This window comes from Aspergillus costaricaensis (genome assembly GCF_003184835.1).
Source record: "Aspergillus costaricaensis CBS 115574 unplaced genomic scaffold BO79scaffold_25, whole genome shotgun sequence".
In the NCBI taxonomy this organism is placed as follows: domain Eukaryota; kingdom Fungi; phylum Ascomycota; class Eurotiomycetes; order Eurotiales; family Aspergillaceae; genus Aspergillus; species Aspergillus costaricensis.
Genome location: NW_020291825.1, coordinates 24,602 through 43,606, shown reverse-complemented (window position 1 = coordinate 43,606; position 19,005 = coordinate 24,602). Strand labels below are relative to the sequence as shown.

Below are 19,005 nucleotides of genomic sequence, written 5' to 3'. Positions count from 1 at the left end.
TCATTTGTAGAAGAAGCACAGAGTCCGATCAGTATGTTGGATAAAACTCGTAGCGCTCTCTGCCATAGTCATATAAGATATATAGATGATGTAATTCCCGTGTCCAACCAGCCTCTTTTTGTTAGAGACATCGCTAGAGGAAGACTGCCGGCATAACGCAGGATGCCCGCAAGACAGACGTTTATCCCGAATGCATCTCGCGCATTCAGTCTACTGGCATACACTCTCAAGCCATTCGAGCTAATCTTCGAGGGCATGAGTGAAATGGCGAAGAGCTGCGAAGCTGCGTGGGTGGCTGATTTTGTGTCGCTGTAGTGATTTCAGCCAAGTGAAATCCCCTAGATCTAGAATCGCTCCCTGATCCCAGATCATACATGTGCCCATCCATTATAGGCAAGCACCTGCATCTCATTAATCAGGCAGAAGTCGCCAGGCTCTTTCTCATCCGGATGAGCATCCTGCCAGCGACTGAGTCTTCTGCGGACGACCATTTTCTTGAACAATGGTGTTGTAACCCAGCGTCGGATTCTATTCTCCCATAGAGCCAATGCTACATGTTGTAGCGATAGCCAGGCACCGGTAGGATGAACAGCTTCGTAAGCTGCAGGGTTGTAGCCAACGCGGACCTTAGGGTTCAGATATACCCCCAGCTCTTGGGAAAGTGGATTATCTGCGTGAATCAAACAGCATTCTGAGCCTTCGAGGTGTGATTTCGCAAGGGAGTCGGAAATGGCACGGAATCGCAGCGGAGGAGTGGATAAGAACGGCTCCGCGGGCATAGCGACTGTGATGGTCTGTTAGTTAATATAGTAGTAGGAAGCAATGTGAGGGGAAGTCACTGACCCATTCCATTCCAGCAGCTTTTGACCGGCACAGGAGACATGGAGTATAGCGCATTGCGCGACACTTCAGAACGGAAATAAGGCCATGTCTGCATAACATGTTCGTCGCCGTTTGCATCACGAAGGGCGAACGTATCATAATAAATCGGTGGCTTGGAAAAGTCTAGCGAGCAAGCAGCAGCATATGATCCATCATTTGTCTCCAGTAGTGAAATCACATCGTCAACCTAGATGGAGCCGTCAATAAACTTAATGTTTCTGCACCGACACAGAAAAATGAACACACCGTAAAGACCACATCATTCAGAAACAACACTTTATCAAATATAACACCCCGTCGCGCTAGATCCTCCAACGGCCGCAAGGACCAATTGCGCAACCGGGCCAGATAAGATATGCGTCTTAGCTCCTTCTTATGCCGGGCCGTGTCGATCCAGCCCTCACCCGGCGATGCGGAGATCTCATCCTCATGCGTCGTATCCGATAATGTGATATTGCGCTGCACACCAAGTCGGTCCAGATCCGCGTCGAGATCTCGCAAAGCCCCCTTGGTATCATCCCAGCTTCCGCTCTCGAAGATGCTCACGAAGATGTTATCTGGACCGAAGGCTTTCGCTAGTTCTATGATGGCATCGTTCCAATGGCTTCGGAGGATGGCTTCGTTGTTCCAGTGCGTGCTAGCGATGAATATTCGTTCTGGGATGGGTGATGGTCGAGTAATGTCATTGGTTCGGTAGGAGGAGGACGAAACGAGGTGATGGATGTAAAGTACATCTAGGATGGTCCAGACGAGGACACAGATTAGCAGGCCGCGGAGGAGACGCCGGCGCAGCCCTATTCGGCGGGATACCCCACGCCGGGGGATGAAAGTGACATAGCTGAATTTAGCAGTCATTGGAGGGGTGAATTGACATGCATGTCATGTGTAAAAGGATGTGTGTTGTACAGGCTGGGGGATTGTGCCTGCAACTGAGTGGTTTGGATGCATTGCAATGGATAGGAGACTGCCAGTGGCAGCTGCAGAAATGAGAGAGAAGAAGAATGTTAGTTCAACACGAGGCGCTTAACAAGGGGGTAGGTAATTGGAGGATCTCATTGGCGATGGAGTAAAACATCCCTGAAGAGGCTGAGTCTTTTGTTTGACGGAGGCCGGCGGAGTCGCTCGTCTTGGCCCCTTGATTTAGTATCACGATTGCGGGCTAGGCAGCCATCCATAGGAGAGTTTAGCCCCCTTTAATGGAGAGAATGCTTGGTATGATAAATCTTGGTCCGCATTCGGAATAAGTGCACTGGTCGATGAATTAGGGCCCCAGAATATTACAAACTAGACTTCCGTATCTACATCCGTCCCTGTCATCGATAGCGTTCGAATACGGCACCCATGCCGTGACCATCCACTACCTATAAGCTTCCAAATAGATTTGCCAGCACTCCTATATCGTAAATAACTACATGGAACAATCCTCTAGTCTATATCCCTCCACTCCTCCTCAACCTCTGTCCAGCAGCATCCCCCGTCGCACCCGTAGCCGACGAACTCGCCGACGCCGCAATAGCCTCACCCTCCAACCTCCTCCTCAGATCCTCATATCTCCCACCATCTGCCCCTCCAGCTCCATTTACAACTCTCCGCTCTTTCTCCCCCACCATCCACGCCGGGACCCTCCACGCGCCAGTCCCAGGCAGGAACTCCATCCGCCAGGCCACACCAACCAGCCATCCCACCGCAGCGGGGACGACCATCGCCGGGAACTGCGACAAAGCCAGTTGCGCAGCGACAATATATGTTGTAGATTTATCAGACAGTGTGAGAGTAAGGGACTTGCTGCTCTGCTGTGGTTGGTCTTTCGTCTCGTTCGAATCAGAAGCAGATGACGTGGAGATCCGGTAGCGGAATGTAGATGGGATTGAGGCGTGGTATTGCGCTAATAAGGCGAAGATAGTCGCGACAGGTCCGGAGGGAAGGTAGTTTAATTTTCCGAGGGTGATGGGTCGGAGGACGAGGATGAGGAGGAGAGGTGGGAGGAGGGTTGTGTAGGGGAGTGTGGTGAGGAGGAAGGTCTATAAGCCGTTATTGCTTGTTAGTACTGCATCGGGTGGTATAGCCTGCGGACGGAAATTGCTATAAGGAAAAGCAAGGTAGAATAGAGTGACGTACGGCAAACTTTCTTTTTCCCCAAGCGCGCTCAACAACTCGTAGATGATACACTAGCATCGCGGCGAACAGCGCCTCCGTCGAGTTCGCGAATCCGGCTACCTGCCACACCAGAATGCGCCAGAACTGTCCATATTGCCAGATATGTGGCGCGACTTGGATACTAGTGAGGTGTTTAAGGTCGAAGATGGCGAGAGCCACCGAGGAGGCGATGGTGTAGATGAGGAGGGATTTGGAGATCGAGGCGTTGGTGAGTCCGGAGGTTAACATCTTCGAGATGTTATTGTGAATTTATTAGAATTTATTTAGAATATGGAACTGGAGGTAATTTCTCCTGAATATTAAACAATAACTAGAGCATGAAGGCGATGTCTTATTAGTGGAGCGTCCTGGTGGTCGCGATGCTGGTCTGACAAGCTGGAAGGAAGGTGGAGGAAGTGAGGGACACGTCGCGTGAAGGGCGGGCCGAGGCGGAGGGGCGGAGAGCGGAGGGCTCGGCATGCCGATCGAAGTATTTAAAAGTCCCAATTGGCTTTACAATGAATCGTTAATAGTCATTTATGTCTATTCTATCATACATTATGGCCATCACGCAGATGGCATTTCCTTCATTTCTTCAGCCAACGCCTGGTTGTACTTTGCCAACGCCGTTTCCAACGCCCGAATGGTCGGCCCCAGTAGTCGATTGACAGCCTGTTCACCTCCAGCCACACCAGCGAGATTGAGCTTGAGCTTCCTTCCTGTCCTTTCCAGCACTTCCCGGGCATGCTGCTTCAGTCGATCAACCTCAACTTGCCGCTCTGCCTCTGCGTCTTGCGCCACCGATTTTATGCGCTCCATGGCTCTGTTAAGGGACTCCACGAGCGAAGCTACCTCACCCGCGCGATCCGGATTCCCAGATAGGAATGCCTGCCAGAATTGATGCAAGAATTCAGTCGACGTGGCATGCGTTAGTGTCAACCGGTCGTACAACGCAGTTGACAAACCGTATGTGCCGGCATTGCCTGATCCCTCTGTTTGGGAGCGGCGGTCACGGATCGCTTCGAGAATCTGGTTTGAGGCGCGCTTCAAATTCACTCTGGAACCAATCACGTCTTCGAACTTTTGTTGATCTTCATCTTCATCTTCCTGCGGTTCTACCAATCTCCCTAGCGGCGCGGCTCCGCCCTCTGGCAAATTTTGTTCTAAATCTCCCCGTAGCTTTCCTAGTATCTGGTTCGGATCCTGCTGGGCAAATAGCTTGTTTTGCTCATCCTCCGCAGATTTCGAATGCGACGAGAAAAAGCGACTCTGGTCCTTGACATTGAGGAGAATACGTTGCTGTTCCTCGTCCCCGCGTAAATCGCGCAGCTGCAGCTCGTTGTATGTTCCATCCTCACCCGTCTTGCCATCCGCCTCGCCATCGGCTGGTGCAACGTTCGCCATAATCTTCTCACTCAGACTGTTCAGTGTGCGAATAATGGGCACCTTTTCCACGGAGGACGGGCGCATGTCGAGATCGGGTCGGTTGCCTTGCCGTTGACTGTTGTTCACTTCATTGCCAGCCAAATCTAAGAAATGCGGAACATGCGCATCGCGGGGTAAATTCCCCGACTCGTCCGCCTTGAGGTATTTATCCAGGATTACGTCCGTGGGATCCGTTTCAGAGATGCGCTCTCCGCGCAGTTTCTTGAACAGCCGACTCTGGAAAAACCGAGACCAGAATTGCTGCTCGCTAAGCTTGGGTACATTCTCGTCGTATACCCGCTTCACAAGCGGATGCTGATTGAAAATCAACTGAATCTGCTCCTTGCTAATATTCAACTTTGTCACGCTATCCTCCACTCGCGGCTTCAATGTCGACAGCACATTATACGATCCGCGTGTCTGCGACCGTTCGATCGCATGCGCGCGCAAAAGATGAAGTCGAGTAGACCAAAACTGCGTCATGAATTGTGAAGCAGACAGCGTATCCGGCTTGGTGTGTAATGACTCCATGAACATGCGCTGCAGAGTCGAATTCGATTTCAGCAGCGACTGCTGCAGCTCCACATCTCCTTGAAGCCGTTTGTCATCATCCCACGTGCTCTTCTCTTTCCCTGCCGATGAAACCGCATTCGCTATGGCCATAGCAGGAGACACGCCTTCTTTAACGGGGGCACTCTGAGCTGTCTTCGCAGCTTGAATAGCGGCACTGAGCGCATCTCTGATGGCATCAGCTTCCGGTCGCGCGTTCGCTCCAGCTGTAAAAGAGAAGACATATTGTTCGGGGGAGCTGGCGGGGGCGTTCGGAGGGAGGACAAAGATCTTCAGCATCACTTTCGGGTTACTCGCGGGGGTCTGTTGCAAATCTATGCCGTAGTCAGTATAATCGCGCCCGGTGAATCAAGGTAAAGACCACGACGTACTGGTAATCTGAGCAACAGGAAGAGTAATTGCGCCAGCTGCACCGCCAGCCGCCGGAATCCAAGAGATCGACTGGCGGTCCTGGGCTATGGTCAGGGTGCCATCTTTCTTCTTGTATGCCGCCGACCCGCTCGGAGGTGCCATCGTCATGGATCTCGACAGCGTCCACTGTCCTGGGCGGCGTCTAGGGATCCACCCATCGGGAGATTGAAATCCCACGGGAGAATCGGAAGGACAGGGCCTTCAAAGACGCGGGAGGTTTGAGTGGATGGGTTAAGATGCGAGTTTGTGAAAAGTACGAAGTTCCGCAATCAGTCAAGATGGAGGCACGTGATAGATATACTGAGACATGTGACTTGCCTGCTTAGTCAGGATGACAGCCCTAACAAGTCATCCAGCTTGAAGACTGTGTTGCAAGTCAAAAACAGAATGTTAGTGAGGACTATGTCAGGCTGAATAATTCCAGCTGGTAATTCCTCGGTCGGCTAAATCAAATCTGAGAGCATAGTATGCATAGCATGGACGATAAGGGTAGATTGAGAGATCATTTCGGGTTTCTTTCGACAAGAAGTTTTACTGTCATCTCCAGAACCTAGAATGAGTTCAGTAACGACTTTTCTCGAGTGTACTGCATGATAGCTAGAAATGAGAAAAGTTATGACCAGATTCTTTCGTTAGATGGGGAGAGTGCAACCGACTTGTCCTTCAACTTCTACTTTTACTCTTGTCACCAGAAACCAGCCATAGCCATGGTCGACCAATTATAGTGGAACGTACCGGCCATTGAAGTGCGAATCAATATTTCACGAGAATATTTCACGAGAGGTGGGATACTACCTAAAAGATGGACCAACAGTATATCTCGAACAACAAGAGCATTTGAATATTAGGCATACACGGACAATTCCTCGAGACACCCACAAAAATGGTGACTAAAGCAAGAATTGGACAAAGAGATAATCCTATGAATTAAGTTTTCAAACGGTGAAATCCTGTGTAACCTTCCACTTTCCTGAACCAAAGCGGTCCGTGTGTCCTTATATTCGCTACTCTAACAATTAATGCAGGTAGGAAAGAGTAAAGAAACGATAAACTTATAAGTATCCGAAGGCGCAGTACATTGAGCTGATGCCACCTGATCTCCATGCTCAAAGAGTGCTAAGATTCTACCAGGAGAAAGAAAAGTCGAATTAGGGAGATCCCATCTATTGCTATGAGTCGCGTCTAGAGCACTCTAATATAAAGAGAACGCCCCACTTAGTCTCAGAAGTCGGTTTCCAACCAAGTCTATCCTACATGTCGACACAAAAGCCCTACGATATGGGGAGTTCTCAGTCCGAAGAGTCTGGAGCAAAAGCTCCCACTCATATCGACTATAAACTAGAGAACATTATTGCGGAGGCGCTAGATAATGGTGGAGTGCCCAACGTGTTCTGCGGTCACGGGCTAATGTGCGTCTATGGTCTTGTGCAGGAGCAAAAGGTAAGATGACGATTTTTCATTCCAGCCCAAATACAGTAAAGTCAAGACTAACTACTCTCAGAGTTCCACCTGGGTCATCCCTAACTTCTACATCGCAGAAGCAGACTCCCTTCTCCAAGACACCGGTTTCCACAGTTGCCATAGGTCTTACTGCGAGGGATACCGGCCCAACAAGAGGCCTTTTGCACCGGCATATCACTACCATGTCCAACCGCGGGTGAACAGACCGTACAATCACGTCGTGCTCTTATATAAGATGAACGACCTGTTTATTGACCTGGCGCCGGTTCCCACGCGACTACCACCATTGGATGATCCGGACTATATGCTAGTTGATGATCCTCGGCTACCAGACTACAATGATGAAGCTGGAAATGGTCGTTGGCAGTCTATTCGTTCGATCAAGATCCCAAAGCCAGCCCGGTTCATCGACGCTGTGGTCCTTCTCATGGTGAGAGAGTGGCCTCAGGACCCTACGTCTTCTATCTGGTATGGATACTTGAGTGACCTGCTGGATCATATCGATGAAAGCGGAGACTATGAGCTCGTTCCGAGTTGGGATGTGTTGGGAGATGTAGCGCGTGGCTTTGTGAAGTTTTATTTCGACGGGGAGACGAAGAAGAGTCCGTGTGAGGTGAAGAATTATATATCTAGATTACGGGATGACATGATCGAGAAGACGAAGCTATCTTTACTTCTCATGGCAGATGAAGATAAATGATAACCATGAGGGATTCTTTTATTATAAAATGGACCATATTCTTTTCTTTGAGATGTTCGTCTGTTATAGAGTTCCATCGTGAAGGGAATTGGGGTGTTCGGGCCGTATGGCTTCTTGTATGGGCATACATCGTCATCTGAGGCACCCTACCCGGTATATTGCATAATGTGGACAAGAAATTTGAAAACTTTTGATTGTAGCAGAGTCTAAAAATATCAGATGTCTCATATAGTCGTTGATCTAAGTTCTGCTTGGCTGGAGCCTGCAGTTGACAATATCACCTCACCTGTCTGAATCCATATCCGAGAGTATACGATCGGTGATAGCCATGTGTTCATAGTTGCATTATACGAGTATACAAAGTCAAAGGTCAACAATGAACCCGCTAATATCCCGTTACAAAGATGTTTCCCAGGAAATTGCTTGGGGACACTTTGCATTGTCTCAAAGTTAATACTCCTTTGTCCAAGCATTCAGAATGTCTTAAAGATACTAAGTGCAATACTTGTGCTAATAGGGTGCAGCCGGTGCCTAGCAAGCGAACTATAGCTCTACTACGCCACAACTGACCACCCTAACGTTTCTTTTTGTCGCTGTTGACTATAAAGTAACCCCAGAATTCTTGTCCCATCTGTTTCCTGTCTACATAGATAAGTCATACAACTACAGGATGGAAAACTCGTTAACAAAGATGTGTCTCGATAATTTAACAATCGACGAATTCAATAAGGCGTATCCGGATATACTGTATCCAAGCAGAACAACGCTCTTCGGCGCTGCATCGTGTTTGCTCGGATGGATGGGGATACTGAAAAAGCAAGGTCACTTGGGCACAACATTCGTGGGAATAACAGGAGGGCTTGCTGTCATGCGTTATTGTCCCGATCGTTTGCCCAGCATTGTAAGTGGATTTTATTACAAAAACACCCACGAAGGAAGCGTTCTATTGACTAACTAAATGAGTAGGCTCCTGCTAGGAATGAAGATATTGACGTCGTCCTGGACTTAGGAGATTCGACCTTGAAAGACCTCATGGATACACTGCACTCGCATCACTCGCAATTCTTCATTAAACACCGTGATACGCTTTATATACGGACAGCAAGAGGCAAAGTGAGGATCGACTTCAAGGTAATCCCTGCGGACGTAAGTGCATATATACGATCTCATAAATCTTACTACCTGCGTCATTGTTTATGACATGATCATAATCTAACTATGCCATTAGAGAAAATTGAAAGGAATGCAGAGTCTGCACAATATTTATTCGGTATATGTACCGTTCGTTAACAAGATAGACCTCATGACGTCTAAACTATACGACACCCACCCTGATTCTCTACCCTTCTCATCTTGCGGAGAGCTTGACACCGCAAGAGGCATTCACCATGGAACAGATGCGCTTCGACTGGCTCTGTTATTCAAACCGGGAAAAAGAATCACAGTCACTGTGGGGCAAGCTTGGCGGGTAATGAGGGCGTCCCTAAGTATAGAGGATTATATCGGCATTCCAGGTATTGAGTGGCTTAAATTGTTCCTCGTCTGCACCGAAGATTATGAAGGTCGGCCGGCCGAAGTTTGGAATCTGGAGGACGCTTTTTGGCGGATGGAAGTGCGCAACAATTTCGGACCACAAGCACTAGATTCATGGTACTACTAGCATAATACAAAATTCAGTTTACGGTTTTCTCTAGTTTTCTTATATGTTTCCAGCGAATTAGATATCAAATTTGTGTCAGTAAAAGTAGCATAAATAGTAACAAAGACCGCCGTCTACACAGATTCTCCCAGAGCATATTCTCAAAGCCTTTCTGGCCATTTTCTATTGCACTGACATTATCCATACGAGCAGCCCCAGGATGCCCAGCAGTCTTCCCTAGATAACATGTGCATGTATAGGCGTCATCATCAGTGGCAGTGTAGACTAAAGTTAATCAAAACACTCTAGTTGCCGTATAAAGAGTACATGCTTAGTGAACAGTAATTAGCTTTTATTATTATCGATAAATACCTTCATCCAAATTTAAGTGACGTCATCGAATGTATACAAATCAGCTTCTCACTCAACTAATTAAAGTTATGTGCCAATACCCATTAATATAACACAAGTACAGCATCAAATTTAGAAACAGCAATTAATACTGTAGTTGACCCCCAAACCCTGTCCCACAAATTAGTGTGTAGCACCGACTGTAAATATCTCCCCTCTTATTGGCTAACCGCAAAGATTCCCCGCACGTGACAGCGCGCCATGCGGGACGCGCCTCCAAAGGAAAGAAGGACGAGTTTGACCCTCCACCTGGATAAGAGATATCAATAACTTGAAATACTATTAATAATCTAGTTATACAGGAATAACTTCTCATTGAAAATGTCGTACTACGACATTGATGCCATCTTGACAGATTCCCAAGTAGGTGGAAAATGAAACTGCATGCCTGCATGGGCTCATTCTCACACATCCGATCTATTCAGAAACTACCCTGCACGTTTGAATTGGACGTACCTGGTCTTGGTATTTTGGAGGGGAATGCGGGGGAAAATGTATTTCTCCTATCTATGAGGTTGTCATTTTGTGAACGAAGTGTCTTGCTAAATATGTGGTGTGTGTGCTCTATCTAGATCAAAGCAGGAACGCGCATTGATTTGCCATTATGGCTGGGTGAGATGCTTTCTATCGGGTGAGTTCAATCCTTCACTATCAACATCTTGGAGAGATGGTATCATCTAACTATCGCAGTGCCCGCCTGGGAACCTCCCGCCTAGTGACGCTGGATCTCCCCTCCGCACTCTCAGAACGAGTCATGAATGCCTTGAAGGCTGATCCTCGGACGGTGGATCTACGGTCCCTGGCACCGCATTTCTATAGTCTGAGTGAGCGGATTCTGGAGCTGTTTGAGGAGGAGGAATTGGTGGAGGTTTTGAGTAATGTATGGTGCTTTTTTGTAACCCGGGGAAGGGGAGTGAGAAGAGAAGGCTAATTGTGATGATGATGATGATAGACGTTTAAGAAGCGTTCAGCGGTCATTGCGGATCATGCGCATAATCCGCAGGGTGCTTTAGGGCAGGGAGCGGATTTCTTGCGAGGGTTGGATGAGACGGAGAGACAGCGTATGTTCACCGTTGTGTGTATGTGTTGTGTGTTGCTGATTGCTGATGTCTGTGGATAGTTTTCCGGGTTGCGCATGATAGTGCTAAGGAGACGCGGGTCTGGGCTGGAGAGGCGAAGAAGAAGTGATGGTAGTGAGTGGAAGGTATGGTTGGTGAAAGGTTGAGCTGTGCTCGCCGGTATGAACATAAAATTATAACAGAAGACTAAGAGTAATTATGAAGTATCTAAATGTGATGACTATAATATTCATTATCCTTGGATTTACTATGTATGTATGGGTCTGATTGGTAAATGTGGTCATGGTGGTTGACATCTGGTTCTAGAAGTAAAGACTTGAAACGGCTCAATTAATGTCCTGCTGGTACTCGATTAATTGAAGGAACAACATGAAACAGTTACCCGAAACCTATCATCTAAGAATTCCGGTCAATCGGTGCGGATAACCCCTCACGCAGATTTCTGATCTTCATGTACTGTACTCCGTGCTCCGGAGATATGGAGGGAAGTCACGGGCTCAATGCTCCCCGAGATAAGAATGACAGGAAGGACATGTCAACTCCGACTGGCGGAGGAAAAAGCGCCTACGACCGGCATAACCGAGGGGTTGTGTTCTAAGGCCCACGAGCTGGGAGAGCTGGGAAGAATGGAAAAGGAAAAGGGGAACAAGAAAAAAGAGAAATATCTATTTCTGGGTGTCCGAGACGAGCCACGGGAAGAACGATGGGGCAAGTTATCTGTCACGGGGCGATGATGAAGGACTAAAGCTGAGAGCGATGGGGATGATGAGACGATGATTGCAGACGGACTGGTGTAGTGGGGAGGGGAGAACCACGGGCGGCCGATGGGTCCCTGGAACGTGGGGCAGCTTGAAGGGGAAAAAAAAGGAGGGCAAGTTGACGGATCAGATTCTGCTGCAATTCCGGGCGGCTACATTGAGGATGATTATACTAGATAGATGGTAGATAGGTTGATGGAGAGGAGGGGTAGTGGAATCGTGAGATTTTAGCCGATGAAGTGGGGGAGAAGGGCACTGACATTGAGTGGTAGCGATCCTTGTATATCCTCCGTAAGGATGCGTGTGATCAGTTGAGGGATGGATCATGGAGCAATAGGGAGAGGTTACAGTAGGGATGGAGTGTGGTAACAAAAGAAATAAAAAAAGGTACGGGCTTTCCAACCACTACACTTGAGCAGCCACCCTAGCTATTGGTGGTCCTCAAATTCAGGACAATAGCAGAAGGAGAAAGGCGATTGGAAGCTTAAGTTCAGGTTCAGCCGGCCCAGCCATCGGAGACCATCCACTAAATCCACTGCACTAAACCGCACTAAGCCCGCTGGGGAGATGGTGGGAAGAGCGACCGGGACCGGGATCCAGTTCCTGACTTGCTGGTGCTCCGCTAAGGCCATTTTAGCCCGGGTTTTAGTGCCCTGCGATCGTTTGTTCCTTGAGCCTATCTCGTTGCTTTGCACGCCTTTTCCCCTCTCTCGATCCAAGACCATCCAGACTGCCTACTTGCCTACCTGCCTGCTTGCATTCATCACAATCATCATCACGCATTCACTTCATCCTCAAATTCTTCTTCTCCCCCCCTCGCTGGCATTTCGTTGTTCAGTCAACCTTCTTTGTTGCTTGGCAACCTTCCGTTCATACCACAGTAACTTCCCCCCCAAATCCAACGCATGCCTGCATGCATACATACCGAGAAACTCAAGATCCGGATCGCTCTCACTAAACTAATCCCTCCCTCCCTCCCTCCCTCCCTCCATGGATGGATGCATGTGTGGAGATCATCTTCCTGTCACTCGGTCCCCTTTCTTGGCCGTGAGGATCCAACGATCGACTCGTCACACTTTCTCCTCACACTTTTTTCTCTTTCGCTCCCCTCACGTCTTGACTTGACCTCTTTTTTTTTTCTCGCTTCCTTCTTTGTTCTTCCCGTCCGAACTTACACTTCCTCCACTTCTGCCTCCCCTCTTCGCCGTTCCCACTAGACGCTTGGACGCGCAGTGGGCCTAGTTTCGTCACCAATCGCCCTTCCTAGTCGCGTTTTCTCACCTTCCGCCTGAGACATTGCTTTTTCCTCCTTGCTCTATCGGTCGACTCCCTCCCCGATCCTTCTGAACGAACTCGCGCCTAGTGGATACGATCCTGCGAACCTACTGCAGTCTAACTGGCATCGCGCATCTTGTCAATTATGCGCATTAGCTAGGCAACTTTGGCCCATCTCACCCGCAGACACACACACGCAACATGGACCGAAATATCCAAAGACGGAGCACCGTCTCGGTGCAGTCAACTGCCCCTTCTTCCCTGCGCCATTGCTCATTTCCCTCCTCTTCAAACACCTCGCCTCCGACCGATACGGCCTCCCTCAAACCCGAACCCAAGCTGAAGCGTGAGCTATTGACTATCCTTTCATCCCTTGATTGTCACCCAAGGGATACTTGAGACAAACAAAAGACACTGGACTGATCCTCTCTTCCCATGCAGGCCGGTCTGCTCCCCCAAAGCCTCTTGCCCTCGCCCGGGTCAAGGGAACCGTCGCCATGGACTCTTCGCCGCAAATGAATTCAGGTGCGGAATTCTTCCCAGCATCGGGCGTGCAGTGGTATTGATCGGACTATAGAAATGTCGTGGCTGAACGACGCTTCACCAATGTCGATGACACCCAGGACCGCAACCCCGAGAACGCCGCAGCGATCTGGCGCCGGTACGCACATGGCATCACCGCAAACTTCACGTAGGAGGGAGCGAGCGCACACGCTGACTAGTGATGGGCACACAGGTACTCCGGAACCTGTCCCTCCATCGCTCGTCAACCCTTCTTCGGCCCTTCTCCAAGATCTTCTCAAAGAACAACGCGCAAATCGAGTTCCCAAGGGAACTGCGTCGGAGGACGCTGGTCAGGGCGCCCCGCGCACGCCAGAACGATCTCACTCCCGGCCCCAGTCTCGATCTCAATCCCCCGCACAGTCCCAGTCGCAATCCCGATCGCAGTCGCAGGAAGAGGTGGGATCGGAGAAACAGCGGAAGATTCAGACCGCGCTTTCGTCGGGTCTCAGGCAGCCGCATGAAATGGGGGTCAGAGAAATGGGCGAGGTAAGTGTTTCTGGGTCATTCGTTTCAAGCAGCCTATAGACTGACTGACCAAATGGCAGTACGTTTCCAAGATTAATAAACAAAATTTCGACTTGAAGCTCGAAATATTCCACCGTGTGCAACAAATGGCCGCTTTGGAGAAGAAATTACAGCGTATGGGGCAACTGGAAGAGGAACTTGAGCGCCTGCGAGGCCTGGAAGACGAGGTTCAGGAACTGAGGGATGCCGAGTCAGACAATCAGCGACTAAGGGAATCCAACGAGCAACTACGACATGAGGTTGACAAGCGGGACCAAGCAATAACCGAGGCTGTTGATATGATCTGCCTTCTGGAGAATAAAGTGGCCCAGTTGGAAGCTGGTGAAAATCCATCGACACCTTCTACCACTCGCGGGTTCGAAGACGACGACCCCGGTGCTACGACTCCCAGGCAGAATACCGCGTTTGCCGCTATTGACATCCCGGAGAGAACATCCTCGTGGCGGGGTACTTCCCGTTCAAAGCATCGGCGGTCATCTTCGGATTCACATCAGCTCAAGCGAGCTCCTTCATTGTTGTCCGATGATCACAAGAGCCCCACAACACTGCAGACTACCTCAACTACTGCCGACGACCGGTCTCGTTCAGCATTGAGTGACATGACAAAATCAGAAAGTCTGCAATCTATGAGTGATTTCCTCGAGCCCGAGTCCCCAAGACTTAGTGCTCTGAGCGAATGCAGCGAATTGTACCCGCACGAAGAAGAAGCAAGCGATCGGTTGGACATCCCGGTCAAAGAGCGAGACTCATCAGGGGTCTCGGAGGCTCCCAAAGGAACGGTTGAGGATTCCGCCAGTAAAAGCCTGATTGAATCTTGGATCCAGCCACAACGTGATGCCTTCCTGGAAGATGTGCCGGAGCAGGATATATTACCCTCAAATATTCTCAGACAGACGGGTAAACCAAGCTTTGACAGCGACTCATACAATAGCTCGAGCCAGAAAACACGAGTGGATAGCGTGTTTGGAGGTTCGAGGTTACCCCCTACTCCAGACACTATGAGTACGGCCTACGCCACTGGTCCCAACCGGTCGAACGGCAGCATTGTTGCGGAAAAGAGTCTTGTTGATCAAGCTATGACGGCCGGACACGGTCGTCCGCGTTCTGCAGGACAACTTACAACGAGGCGTAACTCCACTAACAGTGCAGCGGTTGGTAGCGTGGACATGAATGTAAGTGATGCCACTTCACATCGACCTGACACGGATGAGGAAGAAGAATCGCCTACTTTCTTCCCCTTGAACAGCCTCACATCGCGGGATAAAAGGCTATATTGCCCAGAAACTCTCGACAAGAAGAGCCTTGGGTACATTGGCCAGAATGCATTCCTCAACGGGGAAGGTCTTGACAGGGTTCTTTCAAAACTCGATAATAGCTACTATGGGTCCATGGCACAGGATGAATCTGACAGCTCCTTGTCTTCATCGCCTCCTTTGACGCCCCAAGATTGGGTTGAGGCCTCTAAGCCGGATGCCAAACGCCGACGGGACAAGTCTGCTATGATGCCTGTTGTGCCTAAATCGAAAAACCCCCGACCTCAGGAGACGCGAATCACCAGCCAGTCTTCTTTTATTGGTCGTCGGCACAGCATCGATTCCACCATCAGGGACTCGGATGTTCCCATGATTCCCACACTGGATATACAGTCGCTAGAGTCTGGCTTGCAGCCTGGGCCCGAACTAGATCGTCGGATGATCGGACGCAAGATTAGCATCCGCCCTCCTTTCTTTGCACGTTCGGCGCCCCCTCGTCGTCTCCAGCCCTCTTTGATGTTCGATGGTTCGGATTCAGACGATGGAGCTCCTGCTCCCATTATTCGTAAAGCACACGATGACAATCCAGCCAAAACAACTAAGACGGCTTCCAAAGCCGAAAGCAATAGTTCCAGTTTTTCTTCGTCGGTGCCAATGCCTGCCGACGCCAAACGGGGAGATATTCATCGGACATTGCCACACTCCTTTACCGAATCCGGCTTCATGAATAATGCAGTGGCCAAACCGCCGCCGCCCGACCCCAAGGACCACAAGCGGCGCAGTTCCCTTGGAATCTTCAGCTGGGTGAAAGGAGCTAGCGGGCTAGGGAAGAAGGCGGAACCAGAGCTTCCAGTGAAGGCCAGCGCGCCCAGTACTGCCTTGGTCAAGAGCAGACCTCCTCGGGCGACTCCAGAGTCAGGAAAGAGTGCTTCTGACTCCGGTAGAACCATTGAGATGGGCGCGATGAACGTTGCCATTGACGACATTGCCTCTAAGTCTAAACATTCAAACCACGACGAAGAAACAGGCCGACGACCAAGGTACATCGACCGACGGGCTCGCCGTGGCTAAATTGGCAGTTGCCTTATCCCGCTTACGAATTTCTTTCTTTACTTTCTGTTTTCCTTTGCATCTTTCCCGGGACTGTTTATGATCTATCACGATACCCCATGAGTTACATGTCTGATGACACGGATTTGTACCAGTATTGCATGCGCAGCAGAGAGTACCGCGTTTCTGACGTTTTATTTTTGGGCCATTAGAGGTGGTTGCTAATTCTTTGTTGCTTGCTATACACATGGTATCTGGCTGGCACACGATATCATTTTGTGCTTCTTGCTTTGGTGATTTTATCAATACCTGACGTGCTGATCGTTCGTTCTTCATGGAATTTCAAGCAGTGATTCATACCAACTAGTCATTCCTGCGAAATTCCAGTACATCGTTCTTTCCATAATAGGTAATTCAATAAGTAATCTAAGTGCAGCGAGCCCATATATGTGAACCCGATACACGACCAATACTTTGCACCTATCACCACCTTACTACAACTGAAACACGCAGTATACTCCCCAACAAGAAGGCGTGACAATCCAAGACATATTGTGAGAAAGAAGAATTGAAAAATCTCAGCAGCTTCCAAAACAAAGCCCTAGGTATAATTAGCTCATCATATGTTCAATGAGCAATTTACGAAGTATACACTAGGGAGGCTGGGATAGTCAAAAGGCCATCATCTAGTAGTAAAGACCGTCCTACCGAGATTCGAGAAAAGGGCTTTCCTGCCTGCTTCTTGATCTGATTAGTATCATATTATATTATGTCTTCATAGAATGGATAATCCGATGCGAAATGATACAACATCATGTTACTAGATGCAACAAATAATCATGATTTCAAGTGTTTTATATGTTTCCAGATGATGGAATTAAGTGGGTAACACTAAGTACTAACTAGTTTCGTTGGACAGACAACTATGTCATAACGAATGATGCATTCATACTGATGATAATGATTGTTGTAATAGTAAGTACTTAGTAGTAGTTATCGTAATAATACTCCTCCTTAACGCCTGTCCTGTCCTGTCCTGTCCTGTCCTGCTTTGCTTTTTTCCGACCTACCAGTTGTTGTCAATCTATATAGTAATAAAATACCATGCAAGTATGCCATCCGCCATACCTTACCCAATGCACTCCGCAAAAAAACCAGCCTATATATAACTCCCTTACATAATACCTAAAACTCCAACATGAACAGAAGTTGGGAGGGGAAGGAGGAGGAGGAGGAGGAGGAGGAGGAGGAGAATCAATACCAACCCGTCCCGTCCTCTCCCCTCTTCTTCCCCTTCGGATTCATCGATATGATCCTCTGTCCAGGCAATGTATCATCCGCAATCGACGCCTCGAAAACTCCCGAAATAGACCGCTTCCCCAGCATCTGAAACGAATCATATCCCTCCAATAACCCATTACACGCCGCCCACTCCCTCGACAGCCGCGGTGACTTCCCGTCACCTAGATCACACCACCGGGTGACCACAATTGCATGTCGGAAGTGCAAGGAGCGCGGGTCCGTGCGATCCTCGGTCAACTTGATCTCGACGAGATATTCGGACGGACACTCCGGACAGCGGCGCATGGGGCGACATTTCCCGCACAGGGTGGCAATCGAGTTAGGGTTATGAATGCGTCGCGCCATGAGGTCCTTCGCGCGGTGTTCGAGACCCTGTAGGGCGGAGGTGTCGCGGGGTTTGGGGATGTGAGTGAGGGCGCATTTGCAGACGTTCATGAGTTCGCCATCGCGCCAGTGCGCGCATGCAGAGAAATACGGCCAGTAGTCTTCGCGGGAGTAGAGGAGGAGACGTTGTGAGCTGGGGGGCAGGTCTGGGTCTGCGAAGCGGGTGCTGATGACCCGCATCAGCAGGTGACCTTTGTGGATGTGGAAGCGGGTGTGGTGGGACCAGTCGTCGCGGCGCCAGCGGCGGGAGAGGGAATCCGGGGGTAGGCCATAGGAGGGGGAGAAGTTGTGGGCGCGCATGACGAGTTGGACGAAGCTGAAGGGGAGGGTGCGGCCGTGGGTGATGCGGTGACGCGGGGGCGGGAGGAGGGAGTTGCGCATGTTGGGGCAGTTGAAGAGAGGGTTGACGACATGAGCGGGTTGGAGTTTCTCGTGACCTTCTTGGGTGCGACGGTGGTAGCGGGCGCAGGGGAAGCAGAGGAGGTGATGGGGGAGGTAGCGGTCTTGGGAGACAAGGAAGTCGGATCGGTATTCGCGATTGGAAGGGTCATTGAGGGCTTGCCAGGGTTGGAGCGGGGCGAGCTTGGAGAGGAGGGTTTTGCTGGCGAAGGCGAGACTGGCTTGGTCGGCGGGATTGAGATAGGAGCAGATCTCTGCCCAGAGGATTGGGGTAAGACTGGCGATTAAGGGCTCGCCTGGAGGACGGTTGTCGAACTCGGAGCGGTTGGCGTAGGGGTCTGAAGGGTCGATGTCCTGGACGCCGATGGCGTGCAGGAGTTCGGTGTGATCGCGGCTTTCACCGAGTTGGGTGTCTTTGTTGGCGTTGAGTTCTCGGTATTTGAGGCGATGGGCCTCCAATGGCGCCAGGGAGGGCAGCGGAGGGACATCTTCGCTGGTGGTGCTGGGCCGCTTGAAGCCGGCTCGGAGGTCTGGAGTGGATGCGCTGTAGCCCTTGCGTAGGACTTGTCGGGATTTCTTGGGCCGGAGGGCATTAGCGAAGAAGGCGCGGAAGCCGCGCCTTTCTCCCGGGCTGTCATCAGACATTGGGGAGAGGAGGGGAGGGTGAAGCGGAGAAGATGGGAGGACGGAAAGAAGATGAAGATGAAGATGAAGCCGGCGATGCAGCGAATGTGAAACATGATCGGCGTTGTATTACGTTTACCGGATGTTACGGAGCTGA

The 19,005-nt window shown here is 50.0% G+C and overlaps 9 protein-coding genes across 9 annotated transcripts; 5 read left to right on the top strand and 4 right to left on the bottom strand.

Moving 5' to 3' along the window:
• Positions 1 to 281: 281 nt before the first annotated feature.
• On the bottom strand, positions 282 to 1,816 carry BO79DRAFT_198954 (glycosyltransferase family 69 protein). Its single transcript, XM_025681387.1, has 3 exons — positions 1,129 to 1,816; positions 844 to 1,069; positions 282 to 784 (listed from the first exon to the last, which is right to left on the bottom strand). Exons 1-3 carry the CDS (start codon positions 1,735 to 1,737, stop codon positions 369 to 371), a joined length of 1,251 nt encoding a protein of 416 aa, XP_025537248.1. The 5' UTR covers positions 1,738 to 1,816; the 3' UTR covers positions 282 to 368.
• A 375-nt stretch (positions 1,817 to 2,191) lies between these two features.
• On the bottom strand, positions 2,192 to 3,390 carry dscB. Its single transcript, XM_025682766.1, has 2 exons — positions 3,001 to 3,390; positions 2,192 to 2,903 (listed from the first exon to the last, which is right to left on the bottom strand). Exons 1-2 carry the CDS (start codon positions 3,265 to 3,267, stop codon positions 2,313 to 2,315), a joined length of 858 nt encoding a protein of 285 aa, XP_025537247.1. The 5' UTR covers positions 3,268 to 3,390; the 3' UTR covers positions 2,192 to 2,312.
• A 195-nt stretch (positions 3,391 to 3,585) lies between these two features.
• On the bottom strand, positions 3,586 to 5,647 carry BO79DRAFT_198948 (TFIIH subunit TFB1 family protein; the record flags this gene model as incomplete). Its single annotated transcript, XM_025681386.1, has 2 exons — positions 5,385 to 5,647; positions 3,586 to 5,327 (listed from the first exon to the last, which is right to left on the bottom strand). The coding sequence occupies exons 1-2, from the start codon at positions 5,530 to 5,532 to the stop codon at positions 3,586 to 3,588; spliced, it is 1,890 nt and encodes a 629-aa protein (XP_025537246.1). The 5' UTR covers positions 5,533 to 5,647.
• Positions 5,648 to 6,678: 1,031 nt separating this feature from the next.
• On the top strand, positions 6,679 to 7,585 carry BO79DRAFT_153443 (uncharacterized protein; the record flags this gene model as incomplete). Its single annotated transcript, XM_025678716.1, has 2 exons — positions 6,679 to 6,864; positions 6,926 to 7,585. The coding sequence occupies 2 exons, from the start codon at positions 6,679 to 6,681 to the stop codon at positions 7,583 to 7,585; spliced, it is 846 nt and encodes a 281-aa protein (XP_025537245.1).
• A 691-nt stretch (positions 7,586 to 8,276) lies between these two features.
• BO79DRAFT_230465 (uncharacterized protein) lies at positions 8,277 to 9,245 on the top strand (the record flags this gene model as incomplete). Its single annotated transcript, XM_025684097.1, has 3 exons — positions 8,277 to 8,486; positions 8,552 to 8,731; positions 8,814 to 9,245. 3 exons carry the CDS (start codon positions 8,277 to 8,279, stop codon positions 9,243 to 9,245), a joined length of 822 nt encoding a protein of 273 aa, XP_025537244.1.
• A 654-nt stretch (positions 9,246 to 9,899) lies between these two features.
• Positions 9,900 to 10,922, top strand: psf3 (DNA replication protein PSF3). The gene is made up of 6 exons (XM_025679909.1): positions 9,900 to 9,998; positions 10,061 to 10,129; positions 10,208 to 10,266; positions 10,326 to 10,515; positions 10,588 to 10,696; positions 10,756 to 10,922. The coding sequence occupies exons 1-6, from the start codon at positions 9,957 to 9,959 to the stop codon at positions 10,821 to 10,823; spliced, it is 537 nt and encodes a 178-aa protein (XP_025537243.1). The 5' UTR covers positions 9,900 to 9,956; the 3' UTR covers positions 10,824 to 10,922.
• A 1,471-nt stretch (positions 10,923 to 12,393) lies between these two features.
• On the top strand, positions 12,394 to 12,819 carry BO79DRAFT_36200 (uncharacterized protein). Its single transcript, XM_025689126.1, has one exon. The coding sequence runs from the start codon at positions 12,471 to 12,473 to the stop codon at positions 12,687 to 12,689; it is 219 nt and encodes a 72-aa protein (XP_025537242.1). The 5' UTR covers positions 12,394 to 12,470; the 3' UTR covers positions 12,690 to 12,819.
• On the top strand, positions 12,529 to 16,497 carry BO79DRAFT_198944 (uncharacterized protein). The gene is made up of 4 exons (XM_025681385.1): positions 12,529 to 13,093; positions 13,189 to 13,272; positions 13,325 to 13,797; positions 13,857 to 16,497. Exons 1-4 carry the CDS (start codon positions 12,949 to 12,951, stop codon positions 16,158 to 16,160), a joined length of 3,006 nt encoding a protein of 1,001 aa, XP_025537241.1. The 5' UTR covers positions 12,529 to 12,948; the 3' UTR covers positions 16,161 to 16,497.
• An 814-nt stretch (positions 16,498 to 17,311) lies between these two features.
• BO79DRAFT_177206 (uncharacterized protein) lies at positions 17,312 to 18,897 on the bottom strand. The gene has a single exon (XM_025679908.1). It carries the CDS (start codon positions 18,867 to 18,869, stop codon positions 17,394 to 17,396), a length of 1,476 nt encoding a protein of 491 aa, XP_025537240.1. The 5' UTR covers positions 18,870 to 18,897; the 3' UTR covers positions 17,312 to 17,393.
• Between the last annotated feature and the right edge of the window lie 108 nt (positions 18,898 to 19,005).